A 16937-nucleotide genomic window follows, 5' to 3' on the forward strand; every position below is an offset into this window, starting at 1 on the left:
ACTGTAATGTACAATTCTAAAAGATTCAGTTGGAGCAGAATGTGTCTCTTTGCTTTCTGGGAACAGCTGTCAGGTTTTACATCACTCATAATAGAGAGTTGCTCATTTGAACATAAGAAAGCACATTTTAAAAAATCAGTTCTACTGTATTGAAGGGGAAGGTTACATACTGCTGGCTGCCCCAAAAGGGGTACAGTAATCTATCTGTCCGCTACTACCTGCCCTTTTTGTATGCTGACAGGCAGGAGTGCAGAACTGCCCGTCTTGGAATGATTTTATTGATTGCTGTTTTTATGTTGTGTTTATTGTTTTTATGTTGTATTTTAATCAATGTTGTACCTTGCCCTGAGCCCACTTGCAGAGAGGGTGGGTTAAAAATATAATAAATACATAAATACATAAATAAATAGGGTTGTGCAATGTCTGAGGTATGATATTTTTTCAGTGTGTGACTTTGGGAGGGACTTTAAAATGTTTTTCAAACAACCCTTCTCAGTTTATCTCTTTGATTTTAAAATGCTGGTCCACTATCTAATTAGCTGCTGCTTCAATGTCTGTTTGACATTAGCTATATGATGAAGTAACTGTTTCTAGGAAGACAGTTGGTTAGAATTTGCTTTCAGTTACATAGCTGCCATGCTCATTGGTTCTAGGATGACAAGTCTGACAACTGAAATGCAGTTGCAAAAAGACTCCTTACACTGATACGCCATTACTTGCATGTGTGTTGGGAGGGATGCACTTCCACTGTGTGTTCACCTCATCCCTCCAAATTATCAAAAAAGGTGTTTGCAGGCCAGTGTCAAGAGGTGGAGGGGAGCTAGGAGGCAAGGCAACAAAATACACAAGACAACCATGATGGCATTAAAAGAGGCCACAACTTTATTGATTTACAGCTCGCAGAGCATTGGCACTGATCCGAACATCGGCTGACCCACCTGCCAGCCAATGACTGCCACACTCCCTCAGACCCTCAGGTGAGGGGGGGGGGATACCATGAGATGAAAGTTAATGGGATACCACATGGGTGTGTACCCCTGTGTGGATCCCCTGCCAACTGGGAGTGAGGCGGACCTGACAGCCACCGAACTGGGCATACACTTGCCATGTCCAACTCCCCAGACCCCTTAAGGGGATCCCCATAAAAGGAAACAGAGCTCACGGGCCCTGTTTCCCCCAAATGGATCAGTGCCCAATGCCCATACTGCCTGCTTTCTATGAAGTTGTGATAAAAGGGAGGGCTGGGTGGGATGCCAATCATGAGCCAAGTGTCAAGGGACCGGGGCCACCTCCTTCTACAAGAAGGGTGGTGGATCTGTGTGGCGAGCACACCTCCCAGGTCCTCAGCCCTTTCCCCATCCCTCGCTACTTGGGCCAGCCAGTTCTGCTTGGCTGGCCCTGGTGTTTGAATCTGGGCACTCATGGGCTCTGCCCCCACCAAGGCTGCTGGAAAACCATGCCGCCCTCTAACTTGGTGGCCACCCAGCATCCTGCTCTCCTCCCACGTGGCCTGCAACTGATCCCCCTAGTTAAGTCTGGGGGTATGCATTTCTTGTAAGTGGAAATGAGGTTCCTGAAAAGTTCCCCTCTGTTTCAGTTCAGTCCTACATAGAGAGGTTCCTGGTGACTACCACAGAACTATTACACTTCTGGATCTTGCAGTTTTCCCTAGGTTTAAGCTAGTAAGGGTTTAATTTTAATTGACTTTTTGTAGGCTTTTTTACTGATTCATCGCCTAGTTGCCTATAAAGCTAGTGGAATGCAGACCTATATAGTGTTTTTATAGAACAGAAAAATAAATGGAGAAGCTACATCTATCTAAACCAGTGTAGGAGCAAGCGTTGTTATTTTGGCTACTTTACCCTACCCCTAAAATAAAGGGCATCTGTTTCAAGTTCTTCAAAAAGGAACTTTGAAGATTACAAGGCGTAGTTTTGGGGTACTGCTTTGTTGGTTTTTAAAAAATTAACTTTACAAAAATAGAAAGAGGAAATTACATTTGAAAATATCACAAGATAAATAGACACTATGAACTATACTACTATACTGAGTACTGTCTGTTGCTGTTATTCCTACTAGGTAATTTAGGCATTGTTCAGATGTGTCATGTTAAATTGCTTATGCTTTGTTTCAGCATTGTTTTAGCTCTGTATCAGTCTTTTGCTTGTTTTTCACATTTTTCTGCCATTCTAAAACTTGTTGCATTGTTTATTGGATGTCCCAACCGTTTGTAATCTACCTTGAGTCTCAGTGAGAAGGGCAAACTATAAATAACAAATAAATAAATAAGTTCACTTCAGTAGAATTATCTGTTACCTGTGCCATAATTTTATATGTAGAGACTTGCCTATTTTGACAGCATTCAGCAATATAAGTGGAAAGTGTTGGAAATTGCAATGTCTGGTGTACTGCAGCAGCAAAGGGAAGATGAGCCTTCTATGCAGGGGACAGCAAGGATCACTTAGTTAGAACAGTGAGAGCAGCATCTCTCTTGTTTCCTGGGGGTCATTTCCTTGTCTTGTCTCCTATTGGGCTAAACAGGGCAATATCCTGCTTCTTCTCTCTCCTGCCTCATTCATTCACTTCTACAAGATGTAGTCAGATAGCAAGGACTCTCTCTCTCTCTCTCTCTCTCTCTCTCTCTCTCTCTCTCTCTCTCTCTCTCTCTCTCTCTCTTCACTCTCAAGTATGTATTTCCTAAATAAACTTTTTTAGCCTCTTTAATCAGCGCAGCGTAACTTCTCTGCTCTGATTGCACTCTGCTAACAAGGTTTTGGGCCCAGGTTAACACGTGCTGTAATTAGGGAGGCAATTAACTCTGCCGGAGCTCAAATGCAAAAGTGTAGCATGGCAGACAATAGAGGAAAGATGGCGGACTCCTGGGGAGCACAGCAGGGGTTCTATGTCGACCGATAGAGTGATGAGAATTACCAGATATGGTCTGAAAGGATCAAGGCTTGGCTCATTGAACTAGAGGTGTGGGACGCAGTGGAAAAACCCAAGCCCACAGATGATGCTCAAAAGGAAGCAATTTGTACCCGGAATAACAATAAGGCAAGATCTATTATCATTAATGTTTTAAGTGATAAACAGCTGTTAAGAGTCATTCATACGCCAACATCTGGTGAAATGTGGCAGCAGCTTTCAAAAATGCATATCAAAGAATCGATTAAAACAAAAGCATTGTATAGTAGGCAATTATACAGAATTCAGATGCAGCCTAACCAAGACCTAAGGGAGCACATTTCTAATTTTATGAAATTATCACAGAAATTGAGAAGTCTTGGAAAGGAGATACAGGATGAAGATTTGTCAATAATTTTATTGAGTAGCCTTCCTCAGTCTTATAAAAATGTTGTGCATGCTTTGGAAATGCAGGAAAACTTAAGCCTGAATTATGTGCTTGCAGAATTAGAAGAGGAAAGACTTAGTAAACAGTTTGATAAAAATCAGCCCAATGAACATGCCCTGAAAGTTAGCTCAAGAAGTGATTTCTCCTGCAGCTTCTGTGGGAAACGGAGCCATGCTAAAAGAAACTGCTGACTATTTAAATCACAAAGAACTAGCAGCATTTTCCAGCCACGAGGGAAAGAGACAAAGGGATTTAGGAATGCAGATAAAGTCAATGGCTCACCTAATGCTAATAGCCAAATTAATGACAGCAGATCAAACAAGAACTGTTTAATTGTTGCCCCAAAAGATGAAAATGTATTCCAATGGGCCATTGATAGTGGTGCATCAAACCATTTATGTAAAGATGAAGAGTTATTTGATTAATTGAATCCACATCGTGAAAAACTCTGTGGAGAACGGTGAAGCCGTGATTGCTCAAGGACGAGACCATGTAACAGTATACTGTGCGCTACCTAGCAGCCAAGTTAGAGAAGTGCAGATTGTTGATTGTCTTTATGTACCCCAACTGAAGAGCAATCTCCTATCCATCTCAGCGATGGCTCAGAAGGGGATAAATACTATGTTCAGAGGAGATAAATTTTTTATTAGCAATGAAGGTGAATTGATTGCACAAGGCACATTAAAGGATGGACTGTATATGCTTGATTGCTCTGAAAGGGGAGTGAATCTAGTTAAAGGATGCAATCATAAGAACTGTTTTCAGCTTTTACATAGAAGGCTTGGACATATATATAGAAGGATTGAATACATCAACTTGAAAGGCAGAATCTGACTAATGATTTGCAAATGAGGAAATGTCCTGATACAAAGAAATGTTTGCGCTGTATTCAAGCCAAAGGCACCAGACCTTCTTTCACCCAAGCAGAGTGAGAAGCAAACAACAAAACCACTAGAGCTGATTCATAGCGATGTCTGTGGACCAATGGGAACAGTAACACCCAGTGGAAGTAAGTACATTCTGACTTTTACTGATGATTTTTCAAGATTTACTGTAAATTATCTGCTCAGAGAGAAGAGCCAAGTACTGGAAAAATTCAAGCTATACCTAGAAATGGTGCAGAACAGATTCCAGAGAAAACCAATGGCTATCCGCACAGACAATGGAGGTGAGTATGTGGGGAAGGAGATGACAAGCTTCCTAGCAGCTGAAGGAATAGAGCATCACCTGACCATGCCCTACACGCCCAAATTCAATGGGATAGTGGAGAGAAAGAATCGCTCTCTCAGAGAAATGGGCAGAAGTATGCTCCAAGAAGCAGAGCTACCTCAAAAATATTGGGGAGAAGCTGTCAACACTGCTACCTATCTGCAGAGCATGCTGCCTACAAAGGGTGCAAGCAGCACACCATTTGAACTGTGGTACAACTGCAAGCCCAATGTAAGGCATCTAAGAGTGTTTGGATCAAAGGCCTACACTTATGTTCCAAAGGAAAAGAGGTCTAAGATGGATCTCAGAACAGAAGAAGGCATATTTGTTGGATATGCACTGGGATGCAAAGGATACCGAATCCTCAACCCAGAGACAGACATGGTGAAGATTCACAACGTGATATATGTTGATGAAAGAGAGAAGGCAAGCAAGGCACCACAGAATCTACACAAAGAGAAGCTGATGCAGCACAGCAGCCAGAGATTGTGCAACTGTATGACCTGACAGACACATGAGACATCTGCAGAGCGCACAGAAAGAGAAGGGGAAGCACAGCCAAGTGTCAGACGCTCAGCCAGAACAAACAAAGGAGTTCCACCAAGGAAATTTTTCTACCTGGCAAAAACAGAAGCTGTACCAGAACTTTCTAGCTGGGAAGACATAGAAGGAATGCCAGCAAGAGAAGCAGAGAAATGGAGAAAAGCTTCAAAAGAAGAAATTGACTCCCTGATCCAGGACAAAACATGGATTCTCACAGAACTACCACCTGGAAAGACAACGGTAGGATGCAAATGGATCTTCAAAACCAAACTTGATGCAGATGGAGAAGTACAGAAGTATAAAGCAAGACTACTTGCAAAGGGATACTCCCAGAAGTATGGAGAAGACTATGATGAAACCTTTGCACCAGCAGTGAAACACACTTCAGTAAGAACACTACTGAGCATAGCAGCCGCAAGGAAGATGCATGTGGAGCATCTGGATGTGAAGACTGCTTTTCTACATGGAGAGTTGAAAGAAGATGTGTATATGACACAGCCTCCTGGATTTTACAAGTTCAAGTTAGCCTTTATTGGCATATAGAAGCCTCCTGGATTTGAACAGTCCAAAGAGGACTTGTATGCAAACTGCAGAAGAGCATTTATGGACTGAAACAGGCTGCAAGGGCCTGGAACCAGAAACTGAACCAAATGCTCAGCAAAGAAGGATTCAAGCAAGGCGGAGCAGAACGCTGCCTGTACTCAAGAAAGAAAGACAACAAATGGACTTTATGTTGATGATCTTCTCCTTTGTTATGAAAATCAACAAGATTGTGATGAAATACTTCAGCATCTAAACCAAGAGGTTGAGGTAAAGCGTCTTGGAAATGTTAGCTTTTACATTGGCATCCAGATACAGCGAGAGGAAGATGGAAGCTATCTTCTCAATCAAAAACAAAAGATCGTGGACTTCCTAGACTACATGGATATGAAAGATGGAAGACCAATACTCCAATGGAAACAGATTTCCTGTCCACTAAAGACCCCTCCCCTATTTCAAGCAAATGGTCCAATTTTATGGGCCTCTGAATAAGGTCCCCCAGCTATTCTTATCTCCATTTTTTCTTTTGGGGGAAATTCAAAGAAGACAATGACCAAATACACAAGAGCAACCACTGACCAAAAGGGTCCAAATATGAACAGAACCAACAAGCCCAACAGACCTAACATCAAACTTGAGAATCCCAGCAGAGCCACTGGCCAATGTGGCAAGCTCAACAGGACCAATGGCCCTCATCACTGGTACTCCTGTTCCTCCCCATCCCTGTAGAGAAAAAACACAACAGCAATATTACATGCATGAGCTTCATTGTAAGTGATTTTATGGAATGTGCTTGTGCTTGTTTTAAACTGATGTTCATGTGACATTCATGTGTAATTTGTCACATCTAGCTTGGTTCTGAGATGCTCATCTACTTTGCTAGCATTTCTTGTTCCAATGATATTTATGAAGGAGGGAGTCTTTATGAGAATGGCAAGAACAACATCGTTGGTACCATATTTATTTATTTTCTGCACAGAAATGTTCCTCCTAACATCTAATCCCATTGACTGAGAGAGCTGCCTTCTCCCAACCCCCCCCCCCCCGGGCACTCTGTTCGCCCAGCAATATCGGGGAGGAGGAGCTCCTCATCCCCAACCTCACTGGGCAAACAGAGGCGGGGATTGCAGGCTTAAGCCTGCAACACCCCCCTCTCTCCGGGCGCTCCATTCACCCAGCGATATCAGGGACGAGAAGCTCCTCATCCCCAACATCGCCGGGTGAACGGAGGCAGCGGGGATTGCAGGCTTAAGCCTCCAACCCCCCCCTCTCTCCAGGTGCTCCATTTGCCCGGCGATGTCGGGGATGAGGAGCTCCTCGTCCCCAACATCACCGGGCGAACGGAGGTGGGGATTGCAGGCTTAAGCCTGCAAACCCCCTCTCTCCGGGCGCTCCGTTTGCCCGGCGATGTCGGGGATGAGGAGCTCCTCGTCCCCAACATCGCTGGGCGAACTGAGGTGGTGGGGATTGCAGGCTTAAGCCTGCACCTCAGGAGGTGGTACAGCGGCATAGGGCTCCAGGCTCCAGGCCGCCACTGCTGCTGCCACTGCCACCATGGCTGCAGCAACCCCACCTCCCAGCTGATGTCCCTCTCGCTCTCCCTCCAACCAGGTATGTGGGTGGGGGGTGAAGAGCTTGTCCCAGGAGGGTGGGAGGTGCGGGTGAGGGAGTTGCCCCCCCTCATTTCAGTATGCTCCAAATATTTACAGAGCATACTGAAGCGAGTAAAATAGCATAATTCTGAAGTGGCTTGCCGCTTTGGAGTTAAGCTATTTCCAAAAAAATTTCCCGCTTCGGGTAAACACGAAGCAGGAAACCTGAATATTTTTGGGCTGCACACCCCTAGCTGTAATTGATTGTGACTTCCTTCTATTCTTTTCCTAATCTGTCTTGGATTTTGTGAGCTTTTTAGTATTTTAGGGCTGAGTGTTTCTCTACAACACTGCTTAAATGCAGAATTATTTGGTCAGCCTGAGTTTTTCCTTAATAAAATAGTCAAAACCAGCAAAGCTATTTGCCCATTTCATGGAACACTTTTTGCTTTAGGCCACTTTGTATTTAGTTATTGAAGGCCATGTGTTTTTTCTCTTCAGAAAAAAAATTTGTCTGCTGTTTTTAAAGAAATAGAAGCAGCATGTGGATAGTACGCTTGTATAGCAAGGTCACCTCTTCCATATTCCTTTTGTCTGGGCTTCTTTTTCCATAGAATACACAAATGTTTGTTGATAAAATACAGTTTAATATAACTAAAATTGTACCTTTGTTCAGTCTGCAGAACAGATCGATTTTGATTACTTCAACCAATGCAATGGAAGTATAACTCTTGCTTACATGGAAAATAAGTTACCTGATTGTTTTTCAGTAGCTCAGCAATGTTTGGTTCATCAAACCAACGAAAAAATGGATGGTAAGAGACCTTCCCTACATAGTACCTTTCCCCAAGATTAGATTTGGCAAGTAAAAAGCTTGCATTACTCTTTATATTCTCCTGAAGTGTGTTTCCTGTCATATTTTCCTGAATCATTGGAGGAACTGGAACTCTGAGAAAACTAGGTATCTTTAACAAAAGCTGTCAGTAACTTTCATAGCAAGTGTAAAACTCTGGTAGCCCAGGGAAGGAGAGTGGCCACTTCTGGTAACAGAAAAATCAGCATAATTTGAAAGTGACATAACCACATCTGCTTTGGGCTCCATCCCCACAGAGATGGAGTTTGTCATTGGTGCTGGCCTCCACCTTCTTGTTTTGGGTTAGCCCAGGCCAGATGTTCCAGTTTGGACCATGGTAGGGAGACTTGGGGATGGGTGGTGGAGCTGCTCTCCTTTTAGGCTTCCCCATTCAAAGACAGGCAGTATGTTCATTTTCAATCTGTTTTTAAAGTCAGCCCTTATAGCAATACATTGATACAAGCATGCACAAAAATAAGGGGAGGGGCTAATGTCAGCAATGATGCCACCAATAATGACAACACCCTTGCTTGAAAATTCTGATTTTATTAAGGTGTATGAGGAAGAAAATCAACTCCACAACTGTAAAAATGCAGCGGGAGAGCAGATATGCAGAAGAACCATACCCAAACTGATTCCAATGTTGTTGATTGATAGTTAAGAAAATGAGGAATAAGACAAATGTGCGGGGAAGCCCTAAGAGTGCGCAAACATCAACTGGTTTCAAAGTCTTCTTTAAGCACCCGGATTCTTCCTTCTCTGCCCCTTCTTTTGCCAGCAGCATTTAGTCTCTATCATCTCTTGATCCCATGCACACTTTTCTCCTTGCTGAATTTTCCCTCTCCTTCAGAAAATTCTATGGGCTGTCAACATCTGTGACAAGCCCTTCACAGAAACTGAATAAATTGTCAGGCAAGTGATGGTGAGCCTTTGTAATAGGCATACACTTGCCGGTTGTTAGACAATATATTTGGATGCAGCAGCTCCATGAACATAATTTCTGATTATTTAAGTCTGAGTAGGAAGATAAGTGAAACTGTTGCTAGGTATGAGATTGCCCAGATTTATTAAAATGGGGTATGGTTGCCAGGCTATTGTTGCCTGAGCTATAGCAAAGCAAATGCCAACTCTATAAAACTGCACATTTGAAAAGAAAGAATTGTACTTTTCTTTGAAGCTTTCTTCCTTCTAGCATTTAGAATACAGTTCAAATGCATCACTTAATGTCTAATGGTGTTGTCCTGATCTCTTGGTATGAACAGATGAAAAGTATTCCATACAGGAAGAAATCGCCTTGGATATGAGAAACAGAGAGCCCGGCAAGGTAAGAAACTAAAATGATGAAACTCTTTAGCATTTTATGTTTTGAAATCTAACATATATAACTGTGAAATCTCATTTTCCTATCATGAAAGCCTGCACTTCCAAGAAAATTGAAGGTGACTATAACATTGTGTGTCATCCATTACTTTGTATAGAGATTTTTTTTCGATGTTAGCAATAAATAGGTATTCCTTTCTAGATGGAGATGATGGGGTAGTAGTTCCAATGCAGCATTTGGACGAGTACAAGGACTTTAGAAGCTCTCCCTCCCATGACAGCCCAAAATGACCTCCAAAATCTTACTCTTTGTGCCTGCAGAGATGCTTTAGTGGATCTGCTCTGCTTACTTTTTTTTGCCTCTGCCCAGGGTCTGGGAAGAGAACAACCATTAGATGATAGAAAGAACAGCTATACTGCTTTACTATTGTAAATTAGATGACACAAACATATTTCACTGAGCTTCATTAACTTGCCAGACTGACAACTGGGGGAGTGAGTTGATTGCTCAAAAGACTGGTAGGAAACTGTACTGGGAGAAACAGGTAACTCAATTGGAAAGGAAATCTGTTAGTGGGACCCAAAAATGACATGGCCAATTATCATCCAGTCTCTAATCTGCCCTTTCTAGGCAATGTGATTGAGAGAATGGTAGCTGACCAACTCTAGGTCTTCTTGAATAACTCTTGCGCTTTGGACCCTTTCAGGTTGGGCTATGGAATGGAGACAGCTCTGGTGGCTTTAGTTAATGACCTCTGTCAATGTAGACAAAGGCCATGCTTCCTTATTACTCCTGCTGGATCTGTCTGCACTCTTTGATACCATAGAACATGCCATCCTGTTGAGGCATTTGAAGGCAGAAGTAGGTGTAAGGGGATGTGCCTTGGACTGGTTTAAATTGTTCCTCATGGAATGGACTTGAAGGGATGCTGTTGGAGACCAGCTATCTTCAGTGTGGGAATTATCTTTAGGGGTTCTACAGGGTGCAATCTAATCCCTCATGTTATTCAACATCTATTTAAAGGCGTTAGGAGACATCATTTGTAGCTATGCAATTGGATGTTATTAATATGCAGATGACACCCAGCTTTATATCTTGCTATTCAAATCCTGTGGTGATACAGTAAAGGTTCTGATTCTCTTCCTGACAGCTGTGGTCAAATGTCTGAAAGGAAAAACATTGAAACTGAACCCAGATACAACAGAAGTAATGCTGATTGGGAAGCTGGAAATATTGAAGGAAATTGTGCTCTGCACTTTGGATGGGGTTTAGTTGAACCTTGCAGACTCGGTTAAGAGCCTAGTGGTTATACTGGATCCAGCATCGCTGCTAGGGAAGTAAGTTAATGCATCTGCAAAAACGGCCTTCTTCCAGCTTTCTCTAGCCTGGAAGATTGGTCCCTATTTTAACACAGCTGGTTTGTCACCTGGATCCATTCCACAGTAACATTGAGTATAGACTACTTTAATGCACTCTACATAAGTCTCTCCTCGGAAATAATTTGGAGACTCCAGTTGGTGTAGAATGCCACAGCTCCAAAACTAGGTGGAACATGCATATTACTCCTTTTCTACAGTCACTCCATTGGCTTCCCATCAGTTACCAGACTCAGTTCGCAGTACTGACTGTCACATATGTCCCTAAAATAAAGGGCATCTGTTTCAAGCTCTTCAAAAAGGAACTTTGACGATTACATGGCATAGTTTTGGGGTGCTGTTTTGTTGGTTTTAAAAAAATTAACCTAACAAAAATAGAAAGGGAAAATTACATTTGACAATATCACAGGATAAACCCTGCCAACAATAGGCACATACAAAGCCCTTCACAGCCTTGGCCCCTCATATCTACAAGACTACCTCTCTCCCTATACTCCACCACAGCAGCTGATGATGTTAGGAGGGCTCCCGCTCTCCTGGCTTTCTGCAAACTGTGCAAAATGGAATTATTCAGGACTCAGGAAGGATTTTTACATGGGTATGAGGGCTGCACTATAAGGAAATGATTCAAAGAGATGCATTAAGAGATAAGGACTAGAGATGGGCACGAACCGGAAAAAAACTGAACCATGTGGTTCGTGGTTCATCAAATTTCACGAACCACGAACTTTCATGAACCTGCCCTTGGTTCATGAACTGGTTCGTTTGGTTCATGAAAACATCACATCCAGGTCAGAAAACCATCACTTCCGGGTCAGCAGAAGGTCACTTCAGGGCCAGCAGAAGTTCACTTCCAGGTCAGCAGAAGGTCTACAGGAAGTCCATCCCCTGTTGCCTAGGAAACTGATTGATTGGCACGAGGCTGTCTGCAGTGATGAACCAAAAAACGAACCAAATGAACCAGCCTAAAGTTCGTGGTGGGTCATCAGAAATGGGATCTGACGAACCACTGGTTCGCAACCACGAACCAGCCTGATTCGTGCTTAATTTTGGTTCGTATTTCGGTTCATGCCCATCTCTAATAAGGACTGTAGATTTTATTACTATATACTGTCTATTGCTTTAAGTACGTTCTTACTGGGTAATTTCTATACTATTTAATATGTCATTGTTACATTACTTATGCTTTGTTTCAACATTATTTTAGCTCATATTGGATTTATGCTTGTTTTCAAATTTCTGCAAATTTTGCATTTGCATGCCTCTATTGCATTGTTTATTGAATGTCCCAGCTGTTGATCGTATTGATTTTTACTATGTAATCCAGCTTGAATCTCAGTGAGAAATGTGGATGTAAATAAAATAAATTTAGTATAATTTTATCCTTTTCTCCCCCAATGGAGACTCAAAGTATATAAAAAACATACCTTGAAGAAATTTACAAACACAGTATAAAAAACAAGCAAAAATAGACAAAACATCCTAGGCTGATATCCACCAGGTCAATCCAGCTGGCCAGGGCCACAGGCTGTAATCCATAGGCAAAAAGCCCTTCAGCTTGTACCCCAGGCTATAAATACTAACAGCAGAGAGAACAAATGCTCAGTCTAGCTGTTTCATGCTGGCAACCATCTTCCCTCAATTCCCCCTTTTAATATATGCAAAAGGAAATACTTGCTTAGAGAAAAAAGCCCACCAACGTGTGAAAAGCTCTCTGAGTGAATACAGTTTTGTCTTGAGTACAAGTGTAGACAGATGAATGAGCGCTGTTGAACCTAGAATTCCAGTTTAGTCCAAATTAATAAATCAAGGTGGTTATAGACCTGTGGACTTCTTCAAATTCCCATGTTCGAATCAGAATTCTTGGTATTCTTGTAAAACTGTTTGCAAAATGTCAGCCACTATAATGTAATCAAGTTTTCAATTTATCCTATATGCCTTTTGTAGAACATCCAGTGGTCCTGACTTCTGCATTTGCAACAGTTTTAGAAGGAAGTTGGTTGTCTATTTCTTCTTTTATGTTACTAGATCTTCAAACTGTGGAGTAACTTCTTATTTTAACCATTTTGGTTTATAATGGCATGTCAGTTCTCCAGGGAGTAACTTCTTTTGCTAATGAACAGAGAAGAGTGGTCCCTAGGCCTCTTTGAGCTGACTAAGAATAACATCTGTCGCTAGCAAGAAACAGTGTATAAAATTAGAATTTCTCAGGACAGATTGAGAACAAGATTTGTTTATGCTTTGAGCTTTTAAAAAAAGCATTACATTACAGTATTGTATTGTTCCCTCTAGGCATAGGTGGTGAACTTGTTGAAAAATGTAAGATAAATATAACCATTCTCTATCTACACTAATAGGCTTATTCCTTGGATACAAAAGCTTCAAATATAATATATGAGAACAAATCTTGGAATTCCTGTAAGAGGGAAAAAACTATGCATAGTTTGGAAGTAAATAACATAAGTTCATCTCTAGGGACTGGGCCAAGTCCTAAGCAAAATGAAGAATTGCTCAGCAGGCCTGTTGGAATATCTTGAAAAGCCAGTATAACGCGCTTATTGTATAGTAAATGAAGCAAGTGATGTTGCTGACTACCTAGTATTCGAGCATCAACATACTACAGCAATTTCATGTAATCCTCTGGTCTTGATTGAGCAGTTGGCCACCAGTATTCATGACTGCATCTTCTTAAGTTCTTGGTCAGGGTCCTTCAGGGTTTAGCTCGCAATCTGCTGAGACATCACATGACTTTTTAATACATATTAAAAATTATTCAGCTGCATAAACTTGCATACCCTCAAACGCCTTTTTTTAAAAAAAAATGTAAAAAGAGTTCCTTTCCCTCTTAGTGTGTTTTGTCAGTTTATCTGAGACTATGGCATTTGTGCCAGCTAACTGGTATAGTGGAGGGCCTGTGATGGCTTATGATAAGTATGTAGGGAATCAAACTTTTCCTCCAAATGTTACTTTGGGTGCCACCTCTAGTTTTGTCCCTCTACCTCAGCACCCCCTCCCTTCAGTATGGTCATAATGTGTGTGTGTGTTATGTGCTATCAAGTCTATGGTGACCCTATGAATGAAAGACATCCAAAACATCCTATTGATAACAGACTTGCTTAGATCTTGCAAACTGGAGGATGTGACTTCTTTTATTGAGTCAAGCCATCTTATTTTAGGTCTTCCTACTGCCTTCCACTTTTCCTAGCATTATTGACTTTTCTAGAGAGTCTTGTCTTCTCATGATGTGACTGAAGTATTATAGACTTGGTTTTGTCCTTTTAGCTTCTAGGGAAAATTCAGGCTTGATTTGATTTGATCTAGAATCCACTTATTTGTCTTTTTGGTCATCCATGGTATCCACAAAACTCTCCTCCAGCACCACATTTCAAATGAATCAATTTTCTTCCTGTCAGCTTTCTTCATTGTTCAACTTTCACATCCATACAAAGTAATGAGGAATATCATAGTTTGGATTATCTTGATACACATCTTTATCTTTAAGGATCTTTTCTAGTTCCCTCATGGCTGTTCTTCCATGTCTCAATCTTCTTCTCATTTCTTGGGTGCAGTCTCCTTTTTGCTTTATGATTGAGCTAATGAATAGAAAATCTTGAACCATTTCAATTTTCTCATTGTCAGCTTTAAAACGGTGTAATTCCTGAGTAATTACTTTTGTCTTCTTGTTCAGCTGCAATCCTGTTTTGGCAGAATCCTTTAATCATCATCAGTAGTCATTCCAAATCTTCACTATTTTCTGCCAGTAATGTGGTGTCATCTGTATATCTCAAATTGTTAATGTTACTTCCACCAATATTCACTCCATCTTCTAGATCTAATCTATCTTTCCTTATGATATGCTCTGCATAGAGATCGAACAGGTAAGGAGATAATATGCATCCTTGTCTGACACCTTTGCCAATTGGAAACCATTATGTTCTCCCATTTTCTATCCTAACAGTAGCCTCATGTCCAGACTGCAGGTTGCACATCAGAACAATCAGTTGTTGTAGCACTCCCATTGCTTTTAACACTAACTATAGCTATTCATGTTCCACACAGTCAAAAGCTTTGCTATAATCTATAAAACAGACTGATTTCCTTCTGAAATTCCCTGGTATGTTCCATTAGCCATTGTAAATTTGCAAAGTGGTCTCTAGTGCTTCTTCAGTTCCTGAATCAAACTTGAACATCTGGTATTTCTCATTCCATATATGGTAAGTGTCTTTGCTGTAGAATTTTGAACATCACTTTGCTTGCATGGGATATTAACGTGATAGTCTGAAGACTGCTGCACTCCTTGGCATCCTCTTTTTTTGCAATTGGAATGTAGACTGAGTGTCTATGGTCCATTGTTTTGTCTTCCATATTTGTTTGATAGACTCAGTTTCTTTACCTTGAAATAGCTTTATTGGTATTCCATCTACTCCAGGTGCTTTGCATTGTAGTTCTTGACTGCTTGTGGTATGTCTTGTCTCATTATTAGAACCACACCATTTTTTTGAGTTTGTCATTTCCGCAGTAAAATACTTTGTGGTTTTCTGACTGAAAATGTCCTGAGTCAGTCCGCATTAGTTCATTTGCACCCAGGATTGCAGGGTTTAAAGATTCCATTTCTTGTTTTATGATTTCTAGCTTACCTAGCTTCATACTTCTCAAATTCCATGTTCCTGTTATGCGGGTCACACAGCTTTGGATGTTCATTTTGAATCTATCCACAACTGGACATCCTTTTGGCTTTAATCCAGTCCCATAATTAAGAATAGCGCGATTCGTACTTGTCCTTGGCTCTTCCCCAGTAGCCAATTGAGTGCCATCCGATCTGGGGGTCCTGTCTTCCAGCATCGTATCTTCATTCATTTTGGATTGTCTCATCACAGAGTTTTCAAGCTAAGAGATAAGCAGAAGTGGTTTATATTGCCTTCTTCTGCATAGTACAAACCAGGGTTAGCTGAAGTGACACTATCGTTGTCTGTGAGAGATCCCTCATCAGTGTCACCTTCCACTACTGCTGCTGCCCAGTAGCTAGCCTTCAAGAATTCCTCTACTCCCATCACCATAGGAACAGTCAATTCCCTTCTGCTGATATGACTGTTGATTCCTGAAGTGGGTGGATGAATTTTAGTCTGGTGTCTCACCTTCGACCCTTCTGCCTTGAGTAGCGCTTCCAGGAGTTTAGACTCTTGATGAAACCTGTACTCCTGATGGTGTTGCTCTCGGTTTCACTGAGAGCCAAGCTACAAGTGGAGAGCAAGTGAATGGCAAGTGAACAGGGAGGAATATACATGAGTTTGTTCACTTGCCAGGCAAGTGTAATTCGTCACTTGTAGCTTGGCTGTCACACATTCAAACCCCTTCACCACATTAAGATGTGTATCCAAAAGGAGGTTGGTGATAATGATGACTATATTTTTATTAGCAAAGTTTTGGTAAGGGCAATGAACCCAAAGCTCTTTCAACACTTCAAAGCACTAAATCTAAGCTATAAATGCAATATCAAAAATAATAATGAATGTAATGAGTCTGACCTGCTGTTAGTGATGTTATTCATTCAAGGGCCGTTTCCAGATGGCTTAACTTCTGCCGCTCCATGCTGCAACGTCGCGGCTTGTGCTGGGGAAAATGCGAAACATCGTGTTATCTCGCGTGAGTTTCGCGCAATGTCGCACAAAACTTGCACGATATTTTGCTTTCGCCCCAGGACGAGCCGTGACGTTGCGGCATGGAGCGGCAGAAGGTAAGCCATCTGGAAACGGCCAAGGAGTGCATTCTGGTCAACATTGCCTGAACAGAACTTGGAGATATTACAATAAAATCAACAGTGTGTCTGTACAGGGTTGCCCTCAAGTTCTTCTGCTAACTTTGACTGTGATATGTACAATATCCTTCAATATCTTCAGAAAAATGCTAATTTAACAATAGAATAATTAAAGCATCTTATGTTCATGTACATAGATGTGTCTTAACTAGGAATGGGCACTAACTGAAATACGAACCAAAGTTTGTCACGAACCAGGCCGTTTTTTGGTTTGCGAACCAGCGGTTCATCAGAGCACAATTCTGTCGAATTGCAACAGATGACTACTTATTTATTTATTTATTTATTTATTTATTTATTTATTTATTTATTTATGTCATTTATAGTCCGCCTTTC

General features: G+C 41.5%; 1 protein-coding gene across 1 annotated transcript in view; it reads left to right on the forward strand.

Moving 5' to 3' along the window:
- Positions 1-16937, forward strand: part of IRAG1 (inositol 1,4,5-triphosphate receptor associated 1) — a 152985-nt gene that overhangs the window by 17932 nt on the left and 118116 nt on the right. Inside the window, exons 5-9 of the mRNA XM_054969988.1 lie at positions 3410-3474; positions 6922-7101; positions 7913-8051; positions 9352-9413; positions 9780-9838. Of these exons, the coding sequence (XP_054825963.1) occupies positions 3410-3474; positions 6922-7101; positions 7913-8051; positions 9352-9413; positions 9780-9838 (505 nt within the window). The remainder of the gene's footprint in view (positions 1-3409; positions 3475-6921; positions 7102-7912; positions 8052-9351; positions 9414-9779; positions 9839-16937) is intronic.

The sequence above is a fragment of the Eublepharis macularius genome, chromosome 2 (assembly GCF_028583425.1).
Source record: "Eublepharis macularius isolate TG4126 chromosome 2, MPM_Emac_v1.0, whole genome shotgun sequence".
Lineage (NCBI taxonomy): Eukaryota > Metazoa > Chordata > Lepidosauria > Squamata > Eublepharidae > Eublepharis > Eublepharis macularius.